Genomic DNA, 24,854 nt, shown 5'->3' with positions numbered 1-24,854 from the left:
CATGTTGTTCCATACTTCTGTCTGTGGTTCAGTTCAGATTTTATGAAAAACAGATGAAAGTGTTCTCTTGCAACAGAAAGATGTTATGAGGCTATATTCATTCATAAACACGATGAGTTACATAAAGATGTTCATAAACATATTGCTGAGAAAGTAGTGTTATAAATGGCTTCAGGATAATGGGACTGCTACCTAATGGATAAAACCATTTTCAAAACAGTTGCTAGGATTATGTTTTTCATCTTTTTGATACACATATTACACCAGGAAAAGATAATGTGTAATTCTCTCCTCCATAAGCTGATGGAAATTTTACCTGGGTCTCTGATGTCAAATACCAATTCATATTCTACCTTTGGCTAGAGATAATTTACTGACCTGCAGTGCATTTTGTGCAGCTCAGTGGCACCATTATCTAGGCATTTCTATGTGTGTTTTTTGAAGGCAATGAAGGCTCGTAGGATGCTGGAATCATTATGGGTTCAACAGAAGGAGAAGACAAAATTCTAAAAGTTGTCTAAATGCAAGTTCTTTGTGTTGGGTAAGTTTGTGGTGAAGGTAAGCAAAAGGAAATAACAACAAACCCCCAAAATGTTAAGGTTAATATTGACAGGTAAAATTGTATGTGGAAATTATGAATGATTTAGGTGTATTCTTATGTCTCCTCCTGTTGTCAAACTTTTTTTAAATGAACTGGAAAAATGTCCCGCCAGTGGGCTTAATTAATTCTTTCTGTGCATACTTAGGAATCTCACAGTTTTTTTCAGGTTTGGCTCATACTGCAAGTTTCTATCAACACTGCTCAGCCAGTCATTGTGTTTGATCCAACAGGACTTTACGATTAGACTAAAGAACAGATTCAATGATAAAAACGGGATTCATTCAGCCTGTACAAGGCCTCACTTTGTAAAACTGAACATGGTTTTTTCTGTGATTTCTTCTTGGAGTATATCTATTCTAAATGCAGGTAAAACCCAGGTGTTTCATTATTTTGTACCACACTGCCACAGTAGGTTAATGGCATTGTCCATTCAAACAAATATGAATTGAAACTTGCTAGCTGGTGTTTAGAAAAATCCATGTCCTGGTCGAGTTCAGAATGAGAATATAATGCCTTATTTTTCAAGAGCTACCTATTTCAAGGAGAGGTCATGCATGGTACTGACACAAGTAGAGTGAGAGTTAATTTCTTGTCAAAAATGTCAAATGGACAAAGCTTTAGGGCTCAATTATGTCTCTGTAGAAGCAGATGAGAGTGAAGAGCAATCAGTTAAGTTTTTTCCCTACCCAGTCATGTTTTATCACAGAAATGTCAATGAATTCCTCTTTTTGAAGTCTTTTGGGCTCACACATGCTGTTTCTAGAACGAATAATTTGTTATTTGAGAATGTAGATGAAAGGACTTTTTTTGAAATGTTTTAATACAGATTTTTTTTCTGTGATCTGTGTTACAATTTGATCCCACAAATGTTTGCATTGTTAATCTGAAAAGATCCAGATTAACAATGGAAACATGAAACACTCTGCAGCTCCACACTGTAAGTGGCCCCTCCTGATGCTACTGGGCACAGCCTTTGCCTCCCTAAGCAGTGTCTTCTCTCACAAATAATCAGGAAGCACAGGAGGATGCAGAAGACTATCTACATGTCTAATATAAGCTGCTGCCACCTTCGCCTCTGTCTGTGAGGGTGACTGGCAGAAACATGAAATGTGTCTCTCCAGGGCTATAGGACATGACACAGTGATCATGCACAAAAATTTTACACATACTCTGAAAGAAGAGAATGTAGAGGAGGTCTCACTAACAGCCTGTGTGAAAGTATTACAGTGGGAACTTTTTCCTCCAAGTGCTTTGTGCAATCTTACAGTTCAACTAAAATCAAGGTGTTCAGACTGTTCCTTCAGGGATTAATTATACACTGCTATAAGAGATGAAAGTAAGAACATTTTTCTGAATTCTCACTGTATAAACCTCAGTAGAATCTCCATCACTGTCTTGAAGTTTTATACCTATTTCCCTGGTATATTTAATTGCTCTTGTTTATACTTGCAGCCTTTGCTTGCTCATTCTTGTCTTTCCTGTTCTGACCCCTCCGCTCTATGCACTGAATCCCTGACCACATGTGTGCAGCAAATGTGTATTAGTGGGCCTGACAATGAAATATATCTCTTGGCATTATCTTTAAAGAACATGCAGACATAGAGAAAGATCTTAAATGGTAATAATGCCATCAAAAATACCCAAATATCACTAATGCAGAGAGTGTTTAAGAGTGGTTAAGATTCCACGAAAAAATTCTGAAATCAATATTGTTACAGATATTTTCAGCTTTGAAAAATGATCAAGGAATTCTGCTTATTAAAGCTGATAACAATGGTCTATATTTTCATAACTGTGAAAGGAAAATCTTTTTTTTGAGACTGAATATGCAGCCACTATTTCTTTTGCTCCTCTTACCCATACTGAGGACACCTAGTACTCTTCCAGAGTAATCTTCAGGATTTTTCCCATTTTCAGGATGGGAATTACCCATCTTCAGGGTTTTTCAACATTTTGACAAGGTGTCTATAAATTATTCTCTTTTAAGGTTGAAATTTTCCAGCATTGTCCATAAAGACTTTGTGTCTCCAGATACTCGCACACTACTCTCATGCGCTATCCAGAGCATGCAAAGACATGACTTCTGCCAAATGAGGAAAACTTCCCTTCAATTGGCTGCAAGAAGTGATCCCTCACATTAACAAAGAAATGAGGGGCCCAATCCCTCCCTCCTATCCCCCACCTTACAACAATTATTATGTCTTAAGACCAACAGTACATGACAAAGGGGCTGAGCTGTCTGTAGCGCAGCTGCAGCCAATTTGTGCTACTTTGACTCACAGGCAGAAGGTTGCCCTTGTGTTTGTTTCATTTAAGGGGAGGTTTCATGACAAGTGTCCTGGTGCTACATCTCTGGCTGAACCTGGTTCGTGTTTCCATTTGGCCCTTGTAAGCTAGAAGTTCTTCTGTTTCTGCAGCTCTTCCAGCTCTTCATCACTACCCTACCCTTTTGTGTAATGGGTTCTAGATGATAGCGTCCTGATATGTCCCTTTCCAAGTCAGATTGATCCAGATACATAGTTTGCCAAAGTAAATATTAAGTTTAAATCCCCTGCTCCTCTTCTTTCATTAGTCGAGTCAGAGTAGCATCTGCATCCTTATGAAACAGCTGAGTCAAAGTCGGCCACCTGCATCACTGCAAATACATTTACCATCTGTTCCTTATTAAAGGTTGTCAAATTTACATCATCCAGAACTGGGACTTCGCTGCCAAAGAAGCTGTGCAGAAATAGCACTGGAAAAATAATGAATCCCAAGAAGATAATCAGAGGAATATGTTAGTTTTACTTCTCATAAAATTTTTATATTATTTGTAGATGTGCTAGAATCGTGAGGAGAGAGATGGTAAGAGGTGGCTTTCCCACCTGGGAATTCTGCCTGTAATCCAAACCAGTTTATATGAACAAAGGTAGAACTTCAAAGAGGCAAAGGATTTACTAGGAGCAGTTTGTAAGAGTAAGATAAGGTATGGTGGATGCTACTATCCTTAATCATTCAATTTTTTCCTGCAAGTGAGAAAAGTAGATTTATATAGTATTGCCATGGAGCCATGGCCTTAATGACACTATCTCAGTATCAAACAGATTGGTAAATCATCATCCTGTCTCCACACAGTATAAAAACTCAGAAGTAGAAAGGAGAGAGGATAGCCACCAAAGGACTGAGGCAGGTTGAGCTTGAACTTGGTGAGGATTTCACCTAATTTTTGTCTCAAATTCAGAAGGTTGTAGTTCAAAGACTCGCTGAAAGATGGGAATAGGTCCGTGACCTCTCATGAAGATGAAAAAAGAAGGACTGTAATTTGGTGAGGACAGCCAGGTAATCACGAGCTAAAGGAGACAACTGTGCAGAAACTCACAAAAAGAAATGGTCTTAGAGGCTCAATGACTCAAACGCATAAGCCACAGTTACTCTTCTCTGTCTTGCTTTTGCATTAATCAGGATCAGGTTCAGTTTAATGTGTTCCTCTTCATCCTACATCAGAAGCAGGTCCTCTCTCTGAGGAGAAACTTACAGTGGTGGGTTAATGTAATTTGGACAGTAATATTAGGAAGCTTCTAGCCATTCATTTGTGGTGTTCTTTACTAATTGCTTCAGAGTGAGTTTGGAGTAATTTTTAAACATGGCAATTAATGGGGATTAGAGTCTTCTAAGGAAGCAGTTTATGTCAGAACACTGTACTGGGTCACTATCCTTATTACTAAGGTATCATGGGGAGTAGTGCATTGTGCCTTCATTGTTTGATTAAAAGTTGCTCTTTACCCATTATTGAAAAACAGCTGTTACAAGTGAGCTGAAAACTTGTATGAGGAGGGGATAAAATGAAAGAAAATGGCCTCTGAAACATGAAACACTACAGTCATAAATTCTCAATACTAATCTTTTGTGATCTCAGCCTGGACTTTTTAAACAGCTTAAACCTCTCTTTGGGATTTTGTCATAACAGTATCAGCAGGATTGTGCTTGGAAGGGAAGAAGAATAGGGGGAATTCTTGCCTGTAAGGGACATAAAACTGCTATACTCCATTTCAAAATGAAGCCGTGAGATTTTTAGGAGATCCTGGAAGCCCTCTTCCATCAATTTCCTAGTAGGCAAAGATTTTTTACTGCAACTGATTGGTTTAGGAAAGCTTGTTTCCTTTCACATATTGCTCATATAGACACATGCTCAGTTTCATGGTAGTAAATCTGGTTTTTCAAAACTGAAATCAAATGCCATGAAACAGCTGAGCTTTTTTTTCACAGGGAGGTAGTCAGGAAACTGCTGAGGAAAACCTGTGTCTTCTCATATCTGAGAATTTGCCATAACTGTTAGGTATAGTCCCTCAGCTAACGAAACTGACAGGTTTTTCCTTGTATGTTTGTTCCAAATCCCTTCCAAGGTGGTATTGTGTCTCCACTATGTTCTTCAGAAGAGGGGTTAATTTTGGCACATGTGAGAAATATGCTGCCCACCCTGGTCCTGTTTACTGCATTTCCTATATCCATGTCTGACTGAGGCATGAGTGAAGTACCTGATGGCTTAGGCAGGGCCAGTTCTGAGCAGTCCAGTAGAAGAGCTTTGGACATTTAGGGGGACATTTAGGCTAAAATGACAGAGGTTTTGGAAACAGCTCAGGTCATGTAACTACTGTGTTTTGATCTCACATGTCTTAATCTAATCTTTTTTGGTTCAGCATGTTGGGTCTCCTGAGCCTTTGGAAGAAAAAGATCAAATTAAATGAGACACAAGTGCAAGATGAGTTTCAGCATCTGGTGTTCTGAGGAAAAACTAGTAGCACCATACTTAGCTATATCATTTTTCCAGCTCAGCTGAAGCTACAAAAGTAAAAAGCCCTTACATTAATATTGCACTACAAGGCAATCTTTTGCTCCTGAGAGCCTATCTACTCAGGTAAAGCAAAGACTATTTCAGATAATTTCTACTGTGAAGTTGAGAAGCTTTATTTCAATTTTCTTGAAAAAATATTGCTCTTGAACCAAAATAAATTATAGAAGAAGAGATCAATATCATCATAATAATAAAAGTAATTTGTGGTGTTCATAACTTTTATGTAAAGTAGGATTATTTGTTTTAATATAATAGTCTCTGACTTGATGGCTCCTATCTTGAATTTCAATGTGAAAAGGTGTTGGATGAATAAATGCTTTATACAGAAGGTGCCCAAAACTATGAGCTTCCAACTAAGCTTTCCATAAACAGTCTTCAAAGAATTCACCCTGTATCAGTTTTCACATAGGATTGTTAGTGCTGTGTTGTATATATGCTGGAATTGATTTTTTTAGTTGTTTTGCCCTCCAAAATCTGGAGAGCTTAGATTGCAAAAGCAATAATGGGAAAATCCTGGTTTTCCCCCTCTGATCAGAGGAATGAAACATGAGTTTAAAGAGAACTGAAGAACTTGTCCAGGACAGATTTGCTGGGAAACAATAAATGGAGTAAACCATAGTTCTGGGACATGTGATTTAGAAATGAGCCAAAGTCATACCTGCTATAAGTTTGCAATGTTTTGGCCATTTTGCATGCATTTTGATTGTGTTTAGCAAACAGGCTCTGTTTCCTGGTGGATAGAAGGCTGTTGTGCTGTGCAGAGCTTCAACTATATACACCACTGACTGGTTATGTGCCCTAAAACACAACTCTTCCCTGTCTCATTTTCCCTATCAGTGAAAGAATGTGGTAACAATTCACATTTGTAAATGCTTTGAGACCTAGAATTAGAAATCACTATCTGAATTATAGGTGCGCTACTGTTTAGTAGCATGATTTTTTTGTTGTTGTTGTTTTTGAGCACCTGAAACAGCTATTAATGAAGTACTTTTTATTGAAAGAGACTGGAGCATGTTTAATAGGTTGGGTATGGGCAGATCAGAGTCCGCGTTGATTAGCCAGGATTTCCTTTTCAGCTCTGGTCTCCATCAGCCATACTGCTGGCACTCTTTTGTCTCCTGTGCAGGTATGTGACCAGGGAGAGAATAACATCAGGGAGCCAATCTGTCATAAACCACCTGATCAAAAATATACGTATATCTGTTTATTTCAGCAGGATGTGTACTCAGGCTTGCTTCAGTGCACAGCCTCCCCAGCAGCTCTGCCAACACTGGGAGGGAGGTGAGTAGACTAGAAGGGAGGGCAAGACTCATGTCAAGTAGTGGTTGCCTGCTCACTTACTTGTTAAATTGCAGTTCATGGATCACCCTGTGATCACTTACTTGTTAAATTGCAGTCCATGGATCACCCTGTGAGTTTGCTTTGAGGAATTTTCAGGAAAAGACTGGTCTTCTGGCTCTCCAAGATTTCCATTCAGTGAAGTGAAACCTTAAGAATCAAAGCAAAGCTCTCATTGAAAATCTTGCAATAAACAAATGACTGGGTACTAAGAGACATTCATGGAGCAAATAGGCTCTCTTGTTGAGGGGCTGTGCTGTACAGCATCCTCATGAGTCCAGCTGCTCCTTTTCACACTGCATATTGTTTGGGATAAAAAGTCTCTGTATTCTCTCAGGTCAGGAGGTCCCCAAGAGCTGTAAAAAAGCCTTTGTTTAGCGGCGTGTATACAACACTTTGTATTTCTAACTCACCAGTCCTTGTTAATCTGACAGACCTTGGGCTGTTGTGTCATATATGAATTCCAAATGCAGGTGCCCAGGGCTTTTGGTACCATTTCAGTATGCAAACGTGTACCTGTGTAGCTCTAGTGAACACTGAAGAGCCCTTTGCAGAGCTCCTTTTTGGTGGGGCAGACTATACAATTCTTGGGATCATTCCACAACCTGCATAGTCCCACTGCTCTTGCTTTTGACTCAGCTGATCCTCATCTTTGAAGCTGCTCACTGTAGACAAAGACACTACCCCAAGGTTTGGCCTTCAGTGTTGCACTGTCTATTAATTGCCTGCAAACAATATGAGGATTTTATAAGGTGATTTCAGCTCACATTTCTTTTTCAATAGACTACCCATGCCTCTGCTTTAAAAGGTTATCTAAATCAAGAAACACTGCTTAAATATTCTGGCAACAGGATTTAATCTAGGTAAATCAAGTAAAATAGAGATAGCATTTTTTTCTCACCTGGCTTCTGCTCTCAACTCTCTAATTATAATAACCTTAAGCACCTTAGGAAGTTTCATTCACATCACTTGGACATCAAATGAGCTATTAGTTAGTGTAGGATTAGAGTAACATCAAAGACCTTATAGATCTTCAGCATTATGCAAAACCTCTCATTTTCCTTTTGACTTAGAGCACCATGAAGATGATAGGTTGCATTCAATAATTACACCAGCAGTGTTCTTTCCTGTCCACGGGTAAGGCTGAGTCAGCATTTCTATTATAATCCCACCATTTCAAAAGATTTTATTACTCCTCCATAAAAATTTGTTCTGGGATAGAATTTGGTATTAAACTTTCATCCTGGGATAAAGAGAAGAAAAACTGTTTAAAGACTTGGTGTCTGCTTCCTGCTTTTAGAGATATTATGTGCCTTTTAAAGCAGTCAGTCAGTGCCCGAAAAGTCTCTACTGGTTTTGCAATTCAAAACCAGCTCTATTTCCTGCCGTGAATGTTGGCAGGTTGCTATTAGTCTGCTTGGTGGATTTGTTCATTCTCCTTCCTGAAGCAGAGAAGGGACAAAGGGTCACAAATACAAAGCACTCAAATCTCAGAGTAAACTTCACCAGTGACCTCTGACATCAGGGCTACTGCACTGAACCCTCTGACACAGAAGGGTGGTGAGATTGCAAAAAGGAATATGTGCAAGGAGCAAGAAGGGAATAAAAACAAGCCTTTGGGAAAAGTTCAATGCTTTTAAAGCAGCTACGTAGATCTTGTGCACTGTGTTCACTAAAAAGAAAATGGTTACAAGCAGAGGACAAAAGGCTGAGGGAGTTTTTCACTTGTGAGTAATGCTCTGGTAGCTTGCATTAGTAACACGTATCCTAAAAGTTGGATGAATTTTCTGGGGTGAATTGTGTAGGGTTGGTTGAAGATATCATACTTATTCATTAGAAAATAATTGGGTGTGCAGCATTTTATAAATCCTTCCTGTAAAGGGCTAACTCTTCAAGTGGCTACCAGCAGCTATAGACAGCAGGTTGTCAACAGAGAGTGGCCCTGCAAACATAAAGAGCTGTGAGGTAAGTGCAGCACAGCTGTCTTCTCTGGAGGCACACCAACAGAGCATGTCTTTGGGTACTGTAATTTGATTTTCCCTTCTTACTGTAGGTGCTGTGCTGTCTTTGCTCTAATTATAGAATTAGAAAATCAGAGAATCATAGATGCATAGATTGTCTGGATTTATCTCTAAGGATCATCTGTTCCAACCCCTTTCTCACAGGCAAGACATCTTCCACTTACTCAAAGCCCCATTTAACCTAACCTTGAACACTTTCTGTGATGGAATATCCATCACCACTCTGGGCAATGTGTTTCAGTACCTCATGACCCTCACTAAAAAAAAAAAAATCATGATCATGTACAATCTAAATCTGCCTTCTTTCAGTTTGACGCTGTTTTCCCTTGTCCTGTCACTACAGACCATGATAGGAAGTCTCCTTCCAACTTTCTCATAAGGCCCCTTAAAATACTAAAATGCTGTAACATATTCTTTCTAGAGTGTTGTCCAGGCTGAACAGTCCCAACTCTCTCAGCCTGTTTTCATAAGAGAGGTGCTTCACTCCTGTGACCATCTTTGTGGCCTCCTCTAGACCCATTCTAACATATTTTCCTCTGCTGGGGCCCCAGAGCTGGATGCAGTGCTCCAGGTAGGCTCGCACTAGAATGAAGAGAGTGCCAGAATCCCCTCTGTTGCCCTGCTGACCATGCTGCTTTTGGTGCAGCTGACTTTCTGGATTACAATTGCACATTACTGACTCATATCCATTTTTCTATCCTCCAATACCCCCAGATTCTTCTTGGCACAGCCTCTATCAAGCACATCCCCCAGCTTGTATATGGGGGTTGCCTTGACACACAGGGCCATTCTCAGAATGATGGGATTCTCATCTGAAGGGGCATTCAAGTCAGACCCATAAATACAAAGGCCATTCAAAAAGCTATCTATATTTTGACATAAATTGTAATGGATATGAGTACTTCTCATCAGCCTGAAACTTCAGAACTCCATAACCAGTCCTGCATGTAGGCTAAGTCTGTTTGACCCAAACTGAGTTGTCTTCATGCAAGAAGAGAGTGGCTGCAGTTTTTATCACATGGTAATATCTTACGTGAGTATAGAGAAACTCACACAATGCTCTGACTTAGGGTCCAGACCCACCTGCAAAGTAACTTCTATGGAGCAGTGACTGCAGGTCATGTGTGGTTAACATGCACATGGGTTGGCTGACACCAGCAGTCATGGCTGGGTGAGGCTCCATGTGTAACCTAGAATGGTGAGAGATGAGTTCCAAGCAATAAAAGTTGTAATCAACAGTAGGCCATCACCCAAATATCCTCAAAACTCTTTATTTTATGACATTACCTGTCTTTAATTTCTCTTCCCAAAGTTATCTTTCCCCTCCAAACTCTTGAGGTGAGAATCCAGTCACATGAATAGTGATTCTCTTGACATGTAGTATATTTTACCACATCTCTGGCATCTTTCCTGGACCAGCGCTGAATGCTTTTATTTTGCAGATCTGTTTCTTAGAAGAAATTATCTATGTATTTCAGTTCCAGCTGAAGCACTGGGCTACTGTGCTGCATAGTGGATCATGTTATCTGTGTACAGCAACTGGACCTTGACTTTGTACCCAACACAGGTAACATGGCTCTTTCCTGACCCCTGGCTCTGGCCCATCTTTCCACTGCCCCTCCACTGTTTCTGTACTGTTTACACAGTGAGCTCTATGTGCCTGGGATTATCTTTCACATTGCTTGAGTAAAGGATCAAAGTCTGAGGTAGCCTGTCGGCTTTTCTAGAGTGCAAAACAGCTCAGCTGAAATTAATTTACACTAAACACAGAACACTGGAGGTGAACTTGGTATTGTATGGTGGATTTATTTTACTGCTGGGCACTTCAGGCACCTCAGAACTGGCCAATACATCCGTTTCCTCTCTAATGAATGCGGCTAGAAGCCCAAAGAGGCATAGCTGTGCAGATGTGAAGTGGCTGTGTAATAGGAAGCACCAAACCTTTGGGTGTCACGTTGAAGACAGCCTGCTGGGTGAATGCTGCATTGGTCTGCAGGACCATCTCCCATTTGCCTGACCTGTGACAATTGTTCAAAATCAAAATCTGTCTGCAGTGACTGTGTTATGCTTATTTGCTCCTTAATTAGAGACTTACAGAGAGGAGATCCTTGGTTAAGCAGAAAGGATTCCTGAGTGAAGAACTGTATTTAAGCTATCTCAGCTTGAGATAAACTGCTAAGAAGTCTGTTAAGTTACTGACAGAGTCATTCTTCACAGCTGTCGGCCTGTATCCATACATTAGGAGGATCATTAATATGACTAAAATGGAGCATCTGTCACTCTTGTGCTAATATGGAGCATACTTACCATAAATTCTATGTAAAGGGAGCTGGGTGGTGAATATTTGGTCTTTGCTTCAGAGAATGGTAAAGTTTTACTACATTTAGCTTTTGTCACTGTTGCAAGCTTTTCCAAAATGTTCTGTATCATGCATTTGTAATGAGAAAGTGACATGCATTTTCTTGCTACTCAGTGTCAGGATGAAGCAAAGGAGCGGCAAAATAATGAAAGCTAGGAAGACAAGCAAGTGTCTACCATATTTTAATTGCAAAGCTATTAAAATCACGTTGGCATAAGTCAAAATCTCTTGCTGTTACACTGTTACACTCAAAAACAATGTGAAAATCTGGATAGAAAAAAAAATCAAAATACATGAAGTGTGTACTCAAGAAGCTATTTTATAAACATTTAAGTTAAAACTGTTTAGTTGAATAATGCACTGCTCTGAAACTGCATATTGGAGGAAAATTGTCTGAAGAGTACCTAAGCATCCTCTCTAGCTATAATGAGTTTATAAAACCCAGCTGATTTTATCAGGTTTTAGTTGATGACTTTTCCAGTCCTACAGAAATGTTTCTCTAGTCCTTTTTATAATGCCGTGGCTTATTTCCGAGTCTCACGGATATTGCAGTGGTTTGGGGTTTTTTGTTTTGTTTTGTTTTTTCCTCCTTTTAATTTCTCTTGTGGCCTTCAAAGTAGAGAAAAGATTAATATTTTTGTTTTGAAATTGCCAGAACCACTTTTATCCTGGAGTCTTCTCCAGCTTCTGCTAAGATTGTTACTTGACACTTAGATTTAAATTTTCATGCTTTCACACTCTTTATTTTTGCTCATTAACTCTAGATTATATTTATTTCCTCAATATGTATTATGTTTTGTGTGGTAGTTTACAAAAATCTTAAATAGATTACCCTGCATTACCCTGGTGAATTTTGATCAAAACACATTATTACTATTCATATAAATGAAGATTACATCGCCCAAAGTCCTGAATCTAGCACTGTGGAAATTGAGTCTGAAATAAATCTAAACACTGTAGGTGGAATTATAAAGCTCAAAGGAAAGTGGCTTAATTCTGGAAGCATATTTTCAGAACTCCTCTTGGCTTTGAGCTGGAATAGATGTGTTCTGTGAAAAATAAGTTCCCTTTTGTCATTTTAAAGAGGTGATTTTAGGGTGTTCTAGCCTGATAGGGACTTATTCCAGAGCATTCTTAAGTGACCATGTAACCATGCATGAGCAATGAGGAACTGGCATGGAAGTCACTTCCCGGCACATTTTCTTCCCAGCTCTCTATGGTTTTTCCTCATTCTGATTTACTTTATGAGAGGAATAGTAAGATGGATATAAACTATGTGAGAAGCAAACAAAAGCTTATTCCAGGGCTGTGGCTTTAATTTTTAAAATATGCCAACTCTGACTCCCTCTTTTGTACCTCCCTGTTTGTGCCATAACTTACAATGAATGAGGGACTGGAAAATGTTTCCCATAGATCAGTTCAAGCTCTAATTTTGGCCAAACTGATATAAAACCCCAAACTGTTTAATGATGGTGTTGGATTAGAGCTTCAGTAAGCACCAGGCATTGACAGGCGATGGGGGATTTGAAACTTCTTAACTGACATTTTCAAAGAAATCTACTTTTTACTAGAGCCCAATATTAAGTTATGGTGCTATCTGGTGATTGTTTTCTTAGGCCCAGCTTTATTTTAATTATGCTATGATCCTTCATATTCACAGTTGGTGTTACTCTTAGAATAGCTCAAGAATAAAAATAAACCAAAGAACATGGACTTAGCGGCTTTTTTCTTAGCGGTGTTTGGCAAACTCTGCTCTTAAATTTGGGGACATACCTGCTGACACCTTGATTTCTGAATTAGTGCTCCAAGGTCATAATTTTTTCATGATTTTATTATTTCTTCAGGCTTTCTAAGCATTATTTACATGTTCAAATTCACATAATAAATTCTGTTTGGCCTTGCCATCCACAAAAGTGGATTTAAAAGGTGATAGATAAAGAAGGAAAAAAATAACTCTTCAAATTATTTTATTCAAGAAGAGCAGATTTTCTACATATTTTAAAACTCCAAGCCCTTCTATTGTTCTCTTCTTGCCTCACTGACAATTCAAATCTTCTTTGCTTTGAAGCAATATGAACTACCAGAGTGGTAATGAAACAGTCTTATAGAAAGGGACTAAAATGTTAAGTGATTCAAGGAAGAGTTTTTTAGCGTCCTCAAAACAACCCCTCTTGCAGTACATTACGCTAATCATTTGGTGGCAACAAAGCAGTCACCTTAAAAAGGAAGTGATTTTATTATGCTGGCCGACTAAAAATCTTTCATATTGTTGGAAGAAATGTTACGTTTCCTAATGAAGCATTAGGAAGGGGACAAGAAACATTTTTGACTAATGACGAATGTGGAAGAGGAAAACGGCTAAATTCTGAAAGTATGGGTCTTGAAGGAATAAATATTGGGTCTTAGAGGGAAAAGGTGCTAAAGAAAAAACCTGCTTGTCTCTCATGAAGACAGAGAGCTGTGAGAGTGCACCAAGCTACTCTGTGAAACAGATATCAATCTGCCTCTAGACAGGCCAGATCAGGTACCAGATCACTGTCAGAGCCTAAAGTTATTCTACCCATGCTGGTATAGTGTCTCAAGTTAGCTAATATGCGTTAACCAAATTAATGTGGGTTAATCAGGCGGCTCTTGTAGCTGTCTCACAGAAGCCGCTTATCAAAACATGTATGGTAACAAGTTAACAGGTGACTTCTAAGGTGGCAGCTAGGATCTATAGCTCCCACCAGTTTGGACTTCACTAGAGGGATGTGGTGGCATTGTGCATGTCCTATATTCCTTAGTTTGAACTGGGCTGTGTTGTGTAAAAAATTAAAATCTCTACTATTCATTAAACCATCTAAATTTATTATATTACAGTCAGTTTATACAGAAACCTAAAATATTGAGGAAATGCTTTTGCAGAGCACAACTGTGTAACTAAACTCTTTTCCCAGGCATCTACATCTCAGTGAACCATGATTGATTAGGGTTAAATACTTCAGAGTGCTGCATTCTCCATTTATCAAATGAAGGGTCAGATGCTCAGTCTTGAAAGCAACAATTGACATTTCACATATGAAACTTCAAACAATGACAGCTAATTAATTATAGCTCATTTAAGCTACAGAGTAAAACTGACTTCAGCTTTTACATCATGCTTTCCTACAAAACAGATTTGTTTTCCCCCAAATGTGTAATGAGTGTGGGCTCTTCAGCTGGATGAGTCTTCAGATTGGGTCCTCAACATCTTTATCCGTTTTTCCAGCCTCTCCATCCATTCATTTCTGAGCCTAGGGACAGAAATATGGATCAGCTTGTCCTCATAATTTTACATGGAATGGATTTTATACTCTTCATCTTTTCCACTGATGATATTCTTTGGTGTTCTTTCCCAATTGTCATGCAAATCTTCCTGCTGCTTTAGAGCTCTTTGCTGAATGGTACTTCAGGACAAGCTCTTAAATCCCAGTGAGAGATCACCTGTGCTTTGTGGTTCATCTCCATCTCCAGCGTGCCCTCTCTCGAGTGCCACAGTGATTTGTCACCTGCACTGGAGATTGCCTGCTGCCACCTGCTGGGTCACATCACCCCGCACTTCCCCAGCCTCCCTCCCTGGGTCACATCACCCCGCACTTCCCCAGCCTTGGAGACACTGCACATCTTGAAGCTTCTGTCAGACACATCTTGGAGCTTCTCTTAGGCACATAACAGGTGGCTTTCAGTATTATGCGGCCCTTTATTTTCTTTTTGATAATATCTAGGTACCACAGAAAGACTTACTCAAAGAGAAAGGAGATGAATTTCCCAGTTGAGGAGCTGCAACATTGAGATGAGGTTAGTCACAAATGGATAAAACATGCTGGAGACCTATTCTAATGTTCCTTCATCCAGGGTCAGTAATGTAAGGCTGTCCTTGCTCTAATTTTTCAAGTATCAATGCAAAGACAGCTATGAGGAAGGCTCTGGGAAATTGCTTTCTTGCTAGATGAGCTCAAGCCAAAATACAATAAATACCAAAAGTATACATCTTTGCGTATGCCTTCAACTAATGGAGAATTGATGTGAAGCAAAACTGTGCTGTTCTTGCTGCAGACTACTCTTTCTTGCAGTGACTGATCACGGGGAATGTGGCTGAATAAGGTCGATATGGCTATGAATGGTGGTTGCCTCAGTCAGTATGCTTGGATCATCCGCTTTATAGTGGATTTACCATATACAAATTAAACAATCTTAAATAATTCAAACTATTTGCTTGTGAAAAAAGACTACAGAGTAAGAATATGGGTCAGGTACACATCTGTGCTAGCTTCACTCTGAACAGAAGCCTTTATGTTCAAGACAAGTCTGCACTGTTAAATATTGTCCTGGTAATTTCAGAAAGTTCTATGTTTTGGACTCATTATGGAACCAGAGTGAATTATTCTCCTATCCTATGACGTCATAGCTTAAACACGTTAGCATTACATCCTAGTTTGGGAAGCTTTATTATTTTCCATAAATCTAAATTACCTTCAGACTTCATTGCATGACTTAAGTATTGGTATTACTTTTTAAAGAAAAATAATTACAATGCAAACTCAAGTAAGCTTTCTGGGTGCAGATTACCCACTTTGTCAGAGCACTTCTTCGCTGACGTTCCTTTTCACTTTGCAGATACTGAGTTTGTTGTTCGATGGTCTTTTCCCAGAAGTTCCTCAGGTCGCTGGTTTCACAGCCCCGCACTTCATGACGCATATACTGGCTATTCATTTTCTCTAGAGGAAAAATTTGAAACAACTGTATGGCAAGTTACTGCTTCCTCATCCATTTTCATGGCTAAAGCAGATTCTTGATGTTTTGGATTTTCATCATTAGGGTCACACAGTCCTTTTTTTGGTAGGATCAGGATAACTATGGGCATGACTCATTATTTAAGCTTTTCTGTCCTAGCTCTGACACTTAAGGATATGCTGTCTACAGTGATCTGAATTCTTACTTGTGTACTTAGAATATCTCTCACATCCATCTGACTGTGACATTTACGTTCACAATCAGGGCAGTGCTCTTGTATTCTGTAATTTAGCAATTAGGATACTTTTTACTATACTCACAAACAAATAAATTGCCATATTAATTGAGATTGTTTGGCCCCATTATTTTCATGTCTCTAAAATTTTAAAGTAACTATTGTTCTGATGATTTGCCTTTAATCATTCTGGCACTTAGCTTTATTTGGAAATGTAGAAAATTTATATATATAAAAGTAGACACATAATTTCATAAGATGATGACTTGCAAAACCCACCTTGTTTACTAATTATTTACCCCTTTTCTTCAAATAGATTCAAATTCATTGAATATATTCTTGTATCTGCAGTGGTTCTGCACTTTCAGCTTTGGTTAATGTCATCTTAAAATAAATTCTGGAATGAATCTTATCCTAGGGAAAGAATATTTGCCTCAAGATGACTCTTTGTGGGCTAACAGTAAATTCCCTGTATGCCACATTGCAGCCAGAAAATTGTATCTTTACTTTCAAAACTTCATTAAATATGAAATTAGTATATTCATGCTGTCTTTCAAATTGCTATGTGTTTTTGCATGAACATGCCATTATAATATTTTCCAGATAATTTAATTTTTTTAACAAGTATTTAGGGCCCTCTCATCCATTGTTTGAATTCATGGAAATAATTTGGAATTTATTTTAATCAGGGCCATAGAGAGATAGTAAACAAGCCCCTCAAGACCAGCTTGGAAAAGCTGGAAGAAACTGCTGCCATTCCCCTGCCAGGCATCATAAGAAAACACAAAACTGGAAACAGAAAACTGGGAACTCATCTTTACATAATTGGCTGTTTTGTGAAAAATTGACAGACACATTATAGAGACACTGTAAGCAGAGGATAAAAATCAGCCCTTTTGAAGAGGAACACTCTTTTTGCTGGGATTTCCCCGTAACTCCCCTGTGGTTCCCTGTAAAGCCTTCACATGCCAGCTCATGGCCTCCAAATAATAGAAGCACGATGCTTGAGCCCGACTCTTGCAGAAAAGAATTATGGAGCGTATTTTCTGGTCCTGAACAAATTATAGCTGGATGCATAATTGTTGACATTAGTCTGTAATGTGAATTGCAAGTATTGCTGTGCTAGGGGATAACCAATTTCAGGTCAAAAAGTTCACTTAATTCATGCGCATGTTTTCATAAAATTTATGTATTCTATAAATATACACATATATATCTATGCTAACCCAAATATTTCTTCCCAGGTGTCAGTTACTAGCCTTTTAAACTTTTTGTGTATGAGGAGTAATCTTCAAAGGTATGAGAAAGATATGGTAAAAGTCATCTAAGTAAAACTAATGGACTTTCCACTCTAGAAGTTAATCTCTAAGAATAACTCATTCTGAAGTGCAGGAAGAAAAATTCCCCTATATACCTGGGGCTCCAACATAAACTGCCAGGAAAAAATGTCTTCAGGTTTCTTTATCAGAAGAGATAGCAAATCATAATAACTTCATCCTTCTGAACTATTATGAATTCCTGTCTAATATACTGTGGATGCATCTTATATATATATATATATATATATATATATATATATATAAGGGTAAATATCACTCCTGAATAAGGCAAAATTATGGAACTCATTTTTACGAGGTGTAATTGAGCCCTAGCATATACTTTCGGAATATACGTATCCCTTACTGGTTTTTAATGTTATGCCTCCTGATATGATTGGATATGTTCTTCGTACTGGGTTTAATGCATTTTGTAGATGTGTCTTTGTAACACCTGCCCCCACAGCAGAAAAAATCACAAGGGAAAAATTTAAAGCCACTAAAAGAGATATCCAGAAGTAGTTTCCATTGCTATTCGCTTTACATCTGGTGCTGGCAGTATTTAGAAGAATGTTAGAACTCTGTTGAGACTATAAAGTGGGTGTAATGCTATCCATTACAGATTTGGGGGCTTCTTTTTCCTTCTTTTTTTCTTTTTTCCCTTTTCTTTTTTTTTTTTTTTTTAGGTGTGTGAGGTGGGGCAGGGACAAGAATTATTACATTTCTCTGTCTGTGATCTGTGATATTTTCTCTGTGTGTGTTTGATCAGGCACACCATTGTCCAAGTCATTTTTTCCTAACCTTTTATACTGTCTTAACATATGGCTATCTTGGTGCCAAATTTTCTCTTTCTCAGTTCTTAATATTTGTTTTCATTTCCCCTATGGCTAGAGAACTCTCAAATATGTACAAGTAGAATCAAAGTTACTGAACACATCAGAATTTCTGCATCATTACTAATACTTATATGTCGTTGATAAACGCAGTATGTAAATATGGAAGCATTTACTTCTCTGAACTTTAGAATCACCTTATCCCAAATTACCTTATATTTTGAATTCATCTGTTTGAGTCTGTTCATGGTGACTGTAGGAACTGCCCAATACCCCCACTGAAATAACTCACATGGTTTCTTTTACCTTTATGCATCATGTGCACAGATGTTTGAATTGACCTCTGTCCTGCTATCCATTTTATAAACCATAAACTTTCAGTGCATGTGAGCAGTCAGGGATATCAGACCTAGTCTATCACTATTTCTCCAGCTCTCATATTTTTCTCTCCTACTTCAGCTGTTTTCAGAGGAGCGTAACAGGGCTTAAGCCTGTATCATGAGTTTGCAGCAGCAGTTATCACCTGGAAACAGTTTATTTTCATGCCTTGAAGCCTCATTCAGATTAGTTAGGATAAGGGGTCTCATTTAATAGGGAAAGAGAAGAATGGAAAAGATTTCAGGGAAGCAGCCTCCAAAGCAACCTGGACAAATAACCTCTGTATGATGCAACAGGTGAGCAGAAACATGCTATTAAAGCACACAGGCAGTTGTGATGCACTTTTATAGACCTTGGAGTTAGTTCTGACTTTAACTGTCCTGCCACAGCTAGGACTAAATATTTTTAAGCCTCTAGTGACAATGCTTCAAGAGAACAATAATGAGAGGCTCTTTCTGGTAATCTTCTCTGACAGGCATGGTTGCAAGCCAATGGACAAATGTAGGCACTCTCAAATGAAAGGAATAACATGATAATCTCTAGGAAGGCTTTATCCAACACATGATAACGATGACTGCTTATTTTTAGATTTAATAATTTTAGAGGAATTTGGTATTATCTGGCCTCAATTTGCTAAAGGAGGTCTTTCAAAGTTAGGGAAGCTGTGACACTAGTACTATTAGCTGGAACTCAGAAATTATATTGGTTGAACAAAAGAGGGATGTCAAATCAATTTGATATGACATCTCGACTTCTATGTAAAAGAAAAATCAATAGTTTGAGGCTAAAATTCACTGATTCTGAGAGAAAATACTACCACCACCAGAAACACTTTTTCACGTAGAGAATCGGAAGTCAAAAGTTTCTTAGGCAGAAGAAAGAATGTAAAGAAAAGTGTGGAATTTCTTCCTCAAGTAGAACACATTGTTATATGAAATGTAGTTTTAAAATTTATAAAACTTTTAATGAGTCGGGAGAGCTATTTTTCCTCCTTCTTGTGTTTCTTACAAAGCACAGTCAGTCAGAGTTTTCAGGGTCTTATGCATTTCACTAGAAATAATACAATAGTTTATTGTTGTGACTTTACTTGGACCCTGCTTTGTGACTATGGTTATTATATATTCATTGAATTATAAAAATTGAATTATATATATAGGAGAGAATACCATCTATGCCAATGGTTTGATGTAAAACCAGTCAGAATTCTGTTTTGATTTTGGAAAAGAAGACTAGTGATCATATTCATGATTCTCCTCTTTTTCCTTGGGTCTAGGATATGCTAGACCTTCTGCTTCTGCAGCTGGCAGTAATTCACATCTCAAAGGGTTGACTGATGCTTCCTTTGATATCCTGCCTAAGGAAGCATGCTGGTTTCAAGTCTAACTTGGGTCTCCAGACTCTGGTTAAAACTCTTCAGAGGCAGGAGAGAGAGCACTTTAGTATAATGCCCTGTACCCTTTGGTTTGTGTGGCATGTTGTACAGTGCAGTTTCTCTCATCAGTGACACTCGTGAGCAGCTTCTGGGAGAGGTTTTCCACAGCTTGTTCTCACGGTTTCCTCTTCCTTTCTGCCTTGTTTATGAGCAGTTTTGGGAGGAGATGATCTCGAGCACCAGCCTGAGGATGGGGAAGGCTGCTATGGTCTTCTGGTGCACACAAGTCCCTAATTGTCCCAGCGTCTTCCAAAAATTACTAGTGTATCTCATCAGTGAAGGTGTGTGACTTTCCATGTGTACTGTGCAATCTTATTTTCATTTGCAGTTCAGCATTACTACCAATCTGTGCTATTTCCTTTGCAAACAGTATTGTCTGGAGTTTGCTATGAAATGAGGGCATTCCAGGTAAGTTATTTATTCTGCCACCAGTATTTCATAATTTGGCAGAGTTTGAAATACATGCTCTTACCAGAGTGTGTTCAGTGAGGGAGTTATTCTCTGGGTATAAATTTCAATCAATTTAATTAGATTTCTCCACATACTGGGAATTTTCTGTGTGTGAAAATGACAACCATACTGACAGATGACTGAGCAATACTAGTAGGAGTTACAGGTGTGCACCTAGCAAATTATTTCTAGCAGATACATTAAGCAGTTTTAATATTTGACAATATTTTCACTCAAGTACTATGTAGCAATCTCTATTCAACCATTATCCTTTCTCCTAATTCCTACAATCCTTTATTGCTTTTCTGTGAGAAGTGATGGATCTGAGTCTATTTTTTCTAATAAGGAGAATAGTTATTCTTCAAATGCTTTTCAATTGTAGAAAATTTGGACAAACAAACATATTAAGACAAGGCTTTGCAGTAGCTACGTGGATTTTGCATCTCATACTGCTATGGTGTCAACATCAATGCCTTTGAATGCCATGCACTATATTTTATTCTGTCCTTCTCATCTGATGGGCTTCAGTTCTTTTCATCTGCTTTCACTTTTTTCTGGATATCAGACACCTGAACAATGGAATTATCAAACTGGAGGGAACTGATTCTGTGCCTTGATTTTCTGTACTAGAGGGTTCAGCAGTCCTCTGGCTGAGGACTAAAATTCTTAAAACTTTTTGAACAAAACATTTGAGGAATCAATACTTTCATTTTCCTCCAGGTAACCCATTCATTTATTACTATCCTGGTTCTGCTCCCATGCCTGGTTTTTTATATTTTTCTACTTGCTGCCTTCCATTCTGCACTGCCTCTTCTCCCTCAGCCTGCAGCCAAGGGATTCTGTGAAAGGTCCCTTTGATTTTCCCCTCTCTGGCATCATGTCTATTGAGTTTCTCATCACATCCTTTTCACCTCCCATGCCAGCCCTCCTGCATAACCTGACTGACTTGGACCTGTGCTTTCAAACACCTTTCTGGCTGGTTTCCTCACCTCTGCTGTTCCATCTGGAAAAATCTCTTTCCACTTCTTGCTGGAGCTGCATTTGACAGAGTGATAGAGTAAGCTGAGTTGGTAGGGACACACAAGGATCATCAAGTTCAGCTCCCAACCCTGCACAGCACCAGCCCCAGGAGTCACACCATGTGCCTGAGAGGACTCTCTTGAATTCTTCTCGAACTCCGTCAGGCTGGTGCTGTGACCACTTCCCTGGGGATCCTCTTCCAGTCCCCAGGCATCCTCTGCATGAAGAACCTTTTCCTGATATCCAATTTAGACTTCCCCTGGCACAGCTTCATACCATTCTCTTGTGTCCTGTCACTGGTCACAAGAGTGAAGAGATCCGTGTCTGTCCCTCCTTCTCCCCTCATGAGGAAGTTGTAACTGCATTGAGTTCTGTCCTCAGTCTCCTCCAGACTGAACAAATGAGGTGACCTCAGCTGCTTCTCATAAGGCTTCTCCTTCAGACCCTTCACCATCCTTGTTGCCCTCCTTTGGATGCTCTTTAATAATTTAATGTTGTTTTCACATTGTGATGCCCAAAACTGCACCCATGCAGGTATTACTAAATGATCCCTGGATAACCTTTTCTTCACCCCTCTGCTGCCCAGGTTTTTCTACTCCCTGCACCTGGCTCCCTGTGGGGGCTGCCTGCATTCCCATGCATCCTGCCACCAGCACACACAAACAGGGCTGTGGTGGCAGTTGCATAGAGGTGAGCAATAAGCAAACAGGTATTCAAAAGTGATATACAATAAATAAATGTCCAAGTGCCTTTCCTGAGCTTTCTATATATTCATTTGACTTTTATTGTCTTCTAATTTTCAGTATCTAAGGCATATTTAAAGTGGCTGTGGTTTGCTCAGGAGATCAAATGTTGTTTCTGATCATTAGACTTTCCCCACTGCTGGATACATTTGAAGCCTGATCCTATGAACTATACTGAATTCATAATATCAAGCATATAGAATAAATTAATATTTATTTGTCAAGGATCTTGAATGCACTTTGCTTTGTTGTTTGATTTTTGATTACAGGAAGACTCAGTGTAGGATCAAAGAAGATAAATTTTGCCCAGGGCTCGTGTCCTTTATTAGATCATCCAGTTCAGAGAAAACATGCAAGAGAAATCTTTCCTGATTCATGTGAAGGTGTCTACCATTGAATTAAAATGCCTCAAGGCAGCAGATCACAGTTAAAAAGCCTTTGAGAGATGAGTGAGAGAGAAAGAGAGTGTATGTGTGTGTGTGTGTGTGTGTGTGTGTAACCTTGGCTAGCATTAGCCCATCAGTTGAGAATGTACAGCCATATCTCTTGGTGTTTTATTCAGGATTGTGACATGGAAATTATCTGTAAATATTTCTTCTGTATCAATGCTACTCAGCTTCCTTAGAATTCTGCTAAACTGGGCACTCTTCCCTGGCATTTCCCTCACACTCTCATCTTTCCTAGAATATATTTTTGTGAGAATTAAAGTTAGAGAACAAATACATTTCTTGTTGACATTATTAGGGAAAACTCACTACAAAAAACAAATACTTTCTTACCTTTGGAGCAGGACTCTTGCAAATAAATTCTCTGTGTGACACAAACGAGGAATATTACCACTGCAGCCGTGGCTTCTCCAGTGTCACAGAGCAGTAATGAAATGCATCCCTCGGTACTTTTTATTTGAAGTGTGGGTAACATAAATCCTTCATCATATCAAGGCTATTTTGAACAGAACCAACAGAGAGATAAGATCATTTAATGAACTTTGCAGCCCCCTGCCTGAGATGACCGTGAAACACAGGCCCCCTTGAGACCATGCATCCCTCCCACACTGGCAGATACCTCAAAGAGCATGACTTGGCAAGTGATGAGAATTTTCTTTAAAATGCCTGCTAGTGTTATCCATTTTAATAATCTTCCTATGAAGCTTGAAAAATTCCACACTAGCGTCTTAGCTGTAATGGAGGCTGAAATGGTGTGACAAATCGCACTCAGTTTTGTATTACAGGGTGACTTACAGAAGTATGCGCTACCTTGGTGTTGTTTAATCTAAGGATGTGTGCTTGATTATGACCTATCACAAAATCTGTTCTCTTCAAGGCAATTGTCATAGGAATTGTCTGTATATTTAGCATTAGCTCACAAAATGCGTTAAAGCAGCAGTACTTTTACCATTTAGAGTTGTTGTAAGTCTATTACAGATGAATGCTTATATCATTACATTTCATTTTCTGAGGAAAAGGTTTTGTAGGTTTGGCTGATGACAGATGCATGCACTTATCTCAGTTTTCATTAAATCCATCTACATTGCTAATGTACCATATGTGATGATGGCTTAAGCAGTTCTTATACAACTGCTGATTATCTTAACCTTACCTTTCTTTGTTGTAATTTTTCAGACCAAAAGTAGCAAAAGCAGCAGCCATTAGATGGATGCTGCTGTAGTTCATATTTGCTTATTTACTTTTCTGCAGTTTCCTTTACAGCACAAAAAACCTGTGCAAAACCTAAGAGCTACAGCCTTTGTCTGTAAAGGAAAATTTCAGTTATTTCCAAAACCTGGTCAATAAATTTAACTCCGAAGAAACAGTACCTATTAGCTTTGTCCAGTGTGTCCAATTCCACCTCATATCCTATGAGAACACAGAAATCAACTTGTCCCTCCGCACATGTGATAACAATGGTAATGTGGTCTCAAATCTTTAGGACAATTATACACATGTGGCATTGAAAAAAGAAAACAACAGCAACATATGATAGGTAAAACTGATTGCTCTATTTTTGGAAAAATAGCTCAAATTCTGGCTGGCTTTAGAAATCACAAACAAATGCAATCTGCTTGATGAATATTAAAATAATATGGTGTCATAAAAGGAAGCCCAGGCTTGATGAAGTGGCGCTGACCACCATGGTGCTGCAAACCAACAGAACTGCCTCCTTGCCATTTGACTCAGAGATTGAGTAACATTTCCTGTTTGCTAAACACATCTTGTTAAATTTGCAACGAATTTGAAGGTCTGTTTGGTTTCTAATGTTATAATGTTGTCAGTACCTTCCATAAACATTTGCAAAGATGGAATTTTGGGGGCGAACTGCAGTGTCCAGGCTTCATCAGACCAGAACATGTGTTTCTGGTCAGATATTCTCTAGAAGCATGGGCATTTGTGAAGTTTAGATGCCCTGCGTAAAGGACGGCCAAAATGTGATAAGACACTGCACATACTCTGGTCATCTGCAGTAGATTAGGTACATTGTTTATTATACTTGTTGATTGTATTTACAATGAACATTTCATCTGTGCATTTACAGTGACTTCTAGTGA

At 38.8% G+C, this 24,854-nt stretch overlaps 1 protein-coding gene across 2 annotated transcripts; it reads right to left on the bottom strand.

The window, feature by feature from the left end:
* Positions 1–13,499: 13,499 nt before the first annotated feature.
* LOC132086931 (protein FAM240B-like) lies at positions 13,500–23,164 on the bottom strand. 2 transcript variants are annotated; one of them, XM_059492899.1, is made up of 4 exons: positions 23,089–23,163; positions 15,742–15,886; positions 14,913–14,948; positions 13,500–14,422 (listed from the first exon to the last, which is right to left on the bottom strand). In XM_059492899.1, the coding sequence occupies exons 2-4, from the start codon at positions 15,879–15,881 to the stop codon at positions 14,344–14,346; spliced, it is 255 nt and encodes an 84-aa protein (XP_059348882.1). In that variant the 5' UTR covers positions 15,882–15,886; positions 23,089–23,163; the 3' UTR covers positions 13,500–14,343. The 2 variants fall into 2 exon arrangements, with proteins under 2 accessions (XP_059348882.1, XP_059348883.1); XM_059492900.1 differs by lacking the exon at positions 14,913–14,948 and having other exon boundaries at positions 23,089–23,164.
* Positions 23,165–24,854: the final 1,690 nt, after the last annotated feature.

The sequence above is a fragment of the Ammospiza nelsoni genome, chromosome Z (genome assembly GCF_027579445.1).
Source record: "Ammospiza nelsoni isolate bAmmNel1 chromosome Z, bAmmNel1.pri, whole genome shotgun sequence".
NCBI classification, from domain to species: domain Eukaryota; kingdom Metazoa; phylum Chordata; class Aves; order Passeriformes; family Passerellidae; genus Ammospiza; species Ammospiza nelsoni.
This window is presented reverse-complemented; position numbering and strand designations above follow the sequence as displayed.

Excerpts from the sequence above, each read along its gene's own strand:
- LOC132086931 (XM_059492899.1), bottom strand. The coding sequence starts at position 15,881 with ATGAATAGCCAGTATATGCGTCATGAAGTGCGGGGCTGTGAAACCAGC. Across the intron at positions 14,949-15,741 it reads CGAAGAAGTGCTCTGACAAA|CTCCTCAACTGGGAAATTCA; the intron begins GTGGGTAATCTG and ends TCAATGTTGCAG. Across the intron at positions 14,423-14,912 it reads TTCATCTCCTTTCTCTTTGA|GCTCAGAAATGAATGGATGG; the intron begins GTAAGTCTTTCT and ends TTCTGTCCCTAG.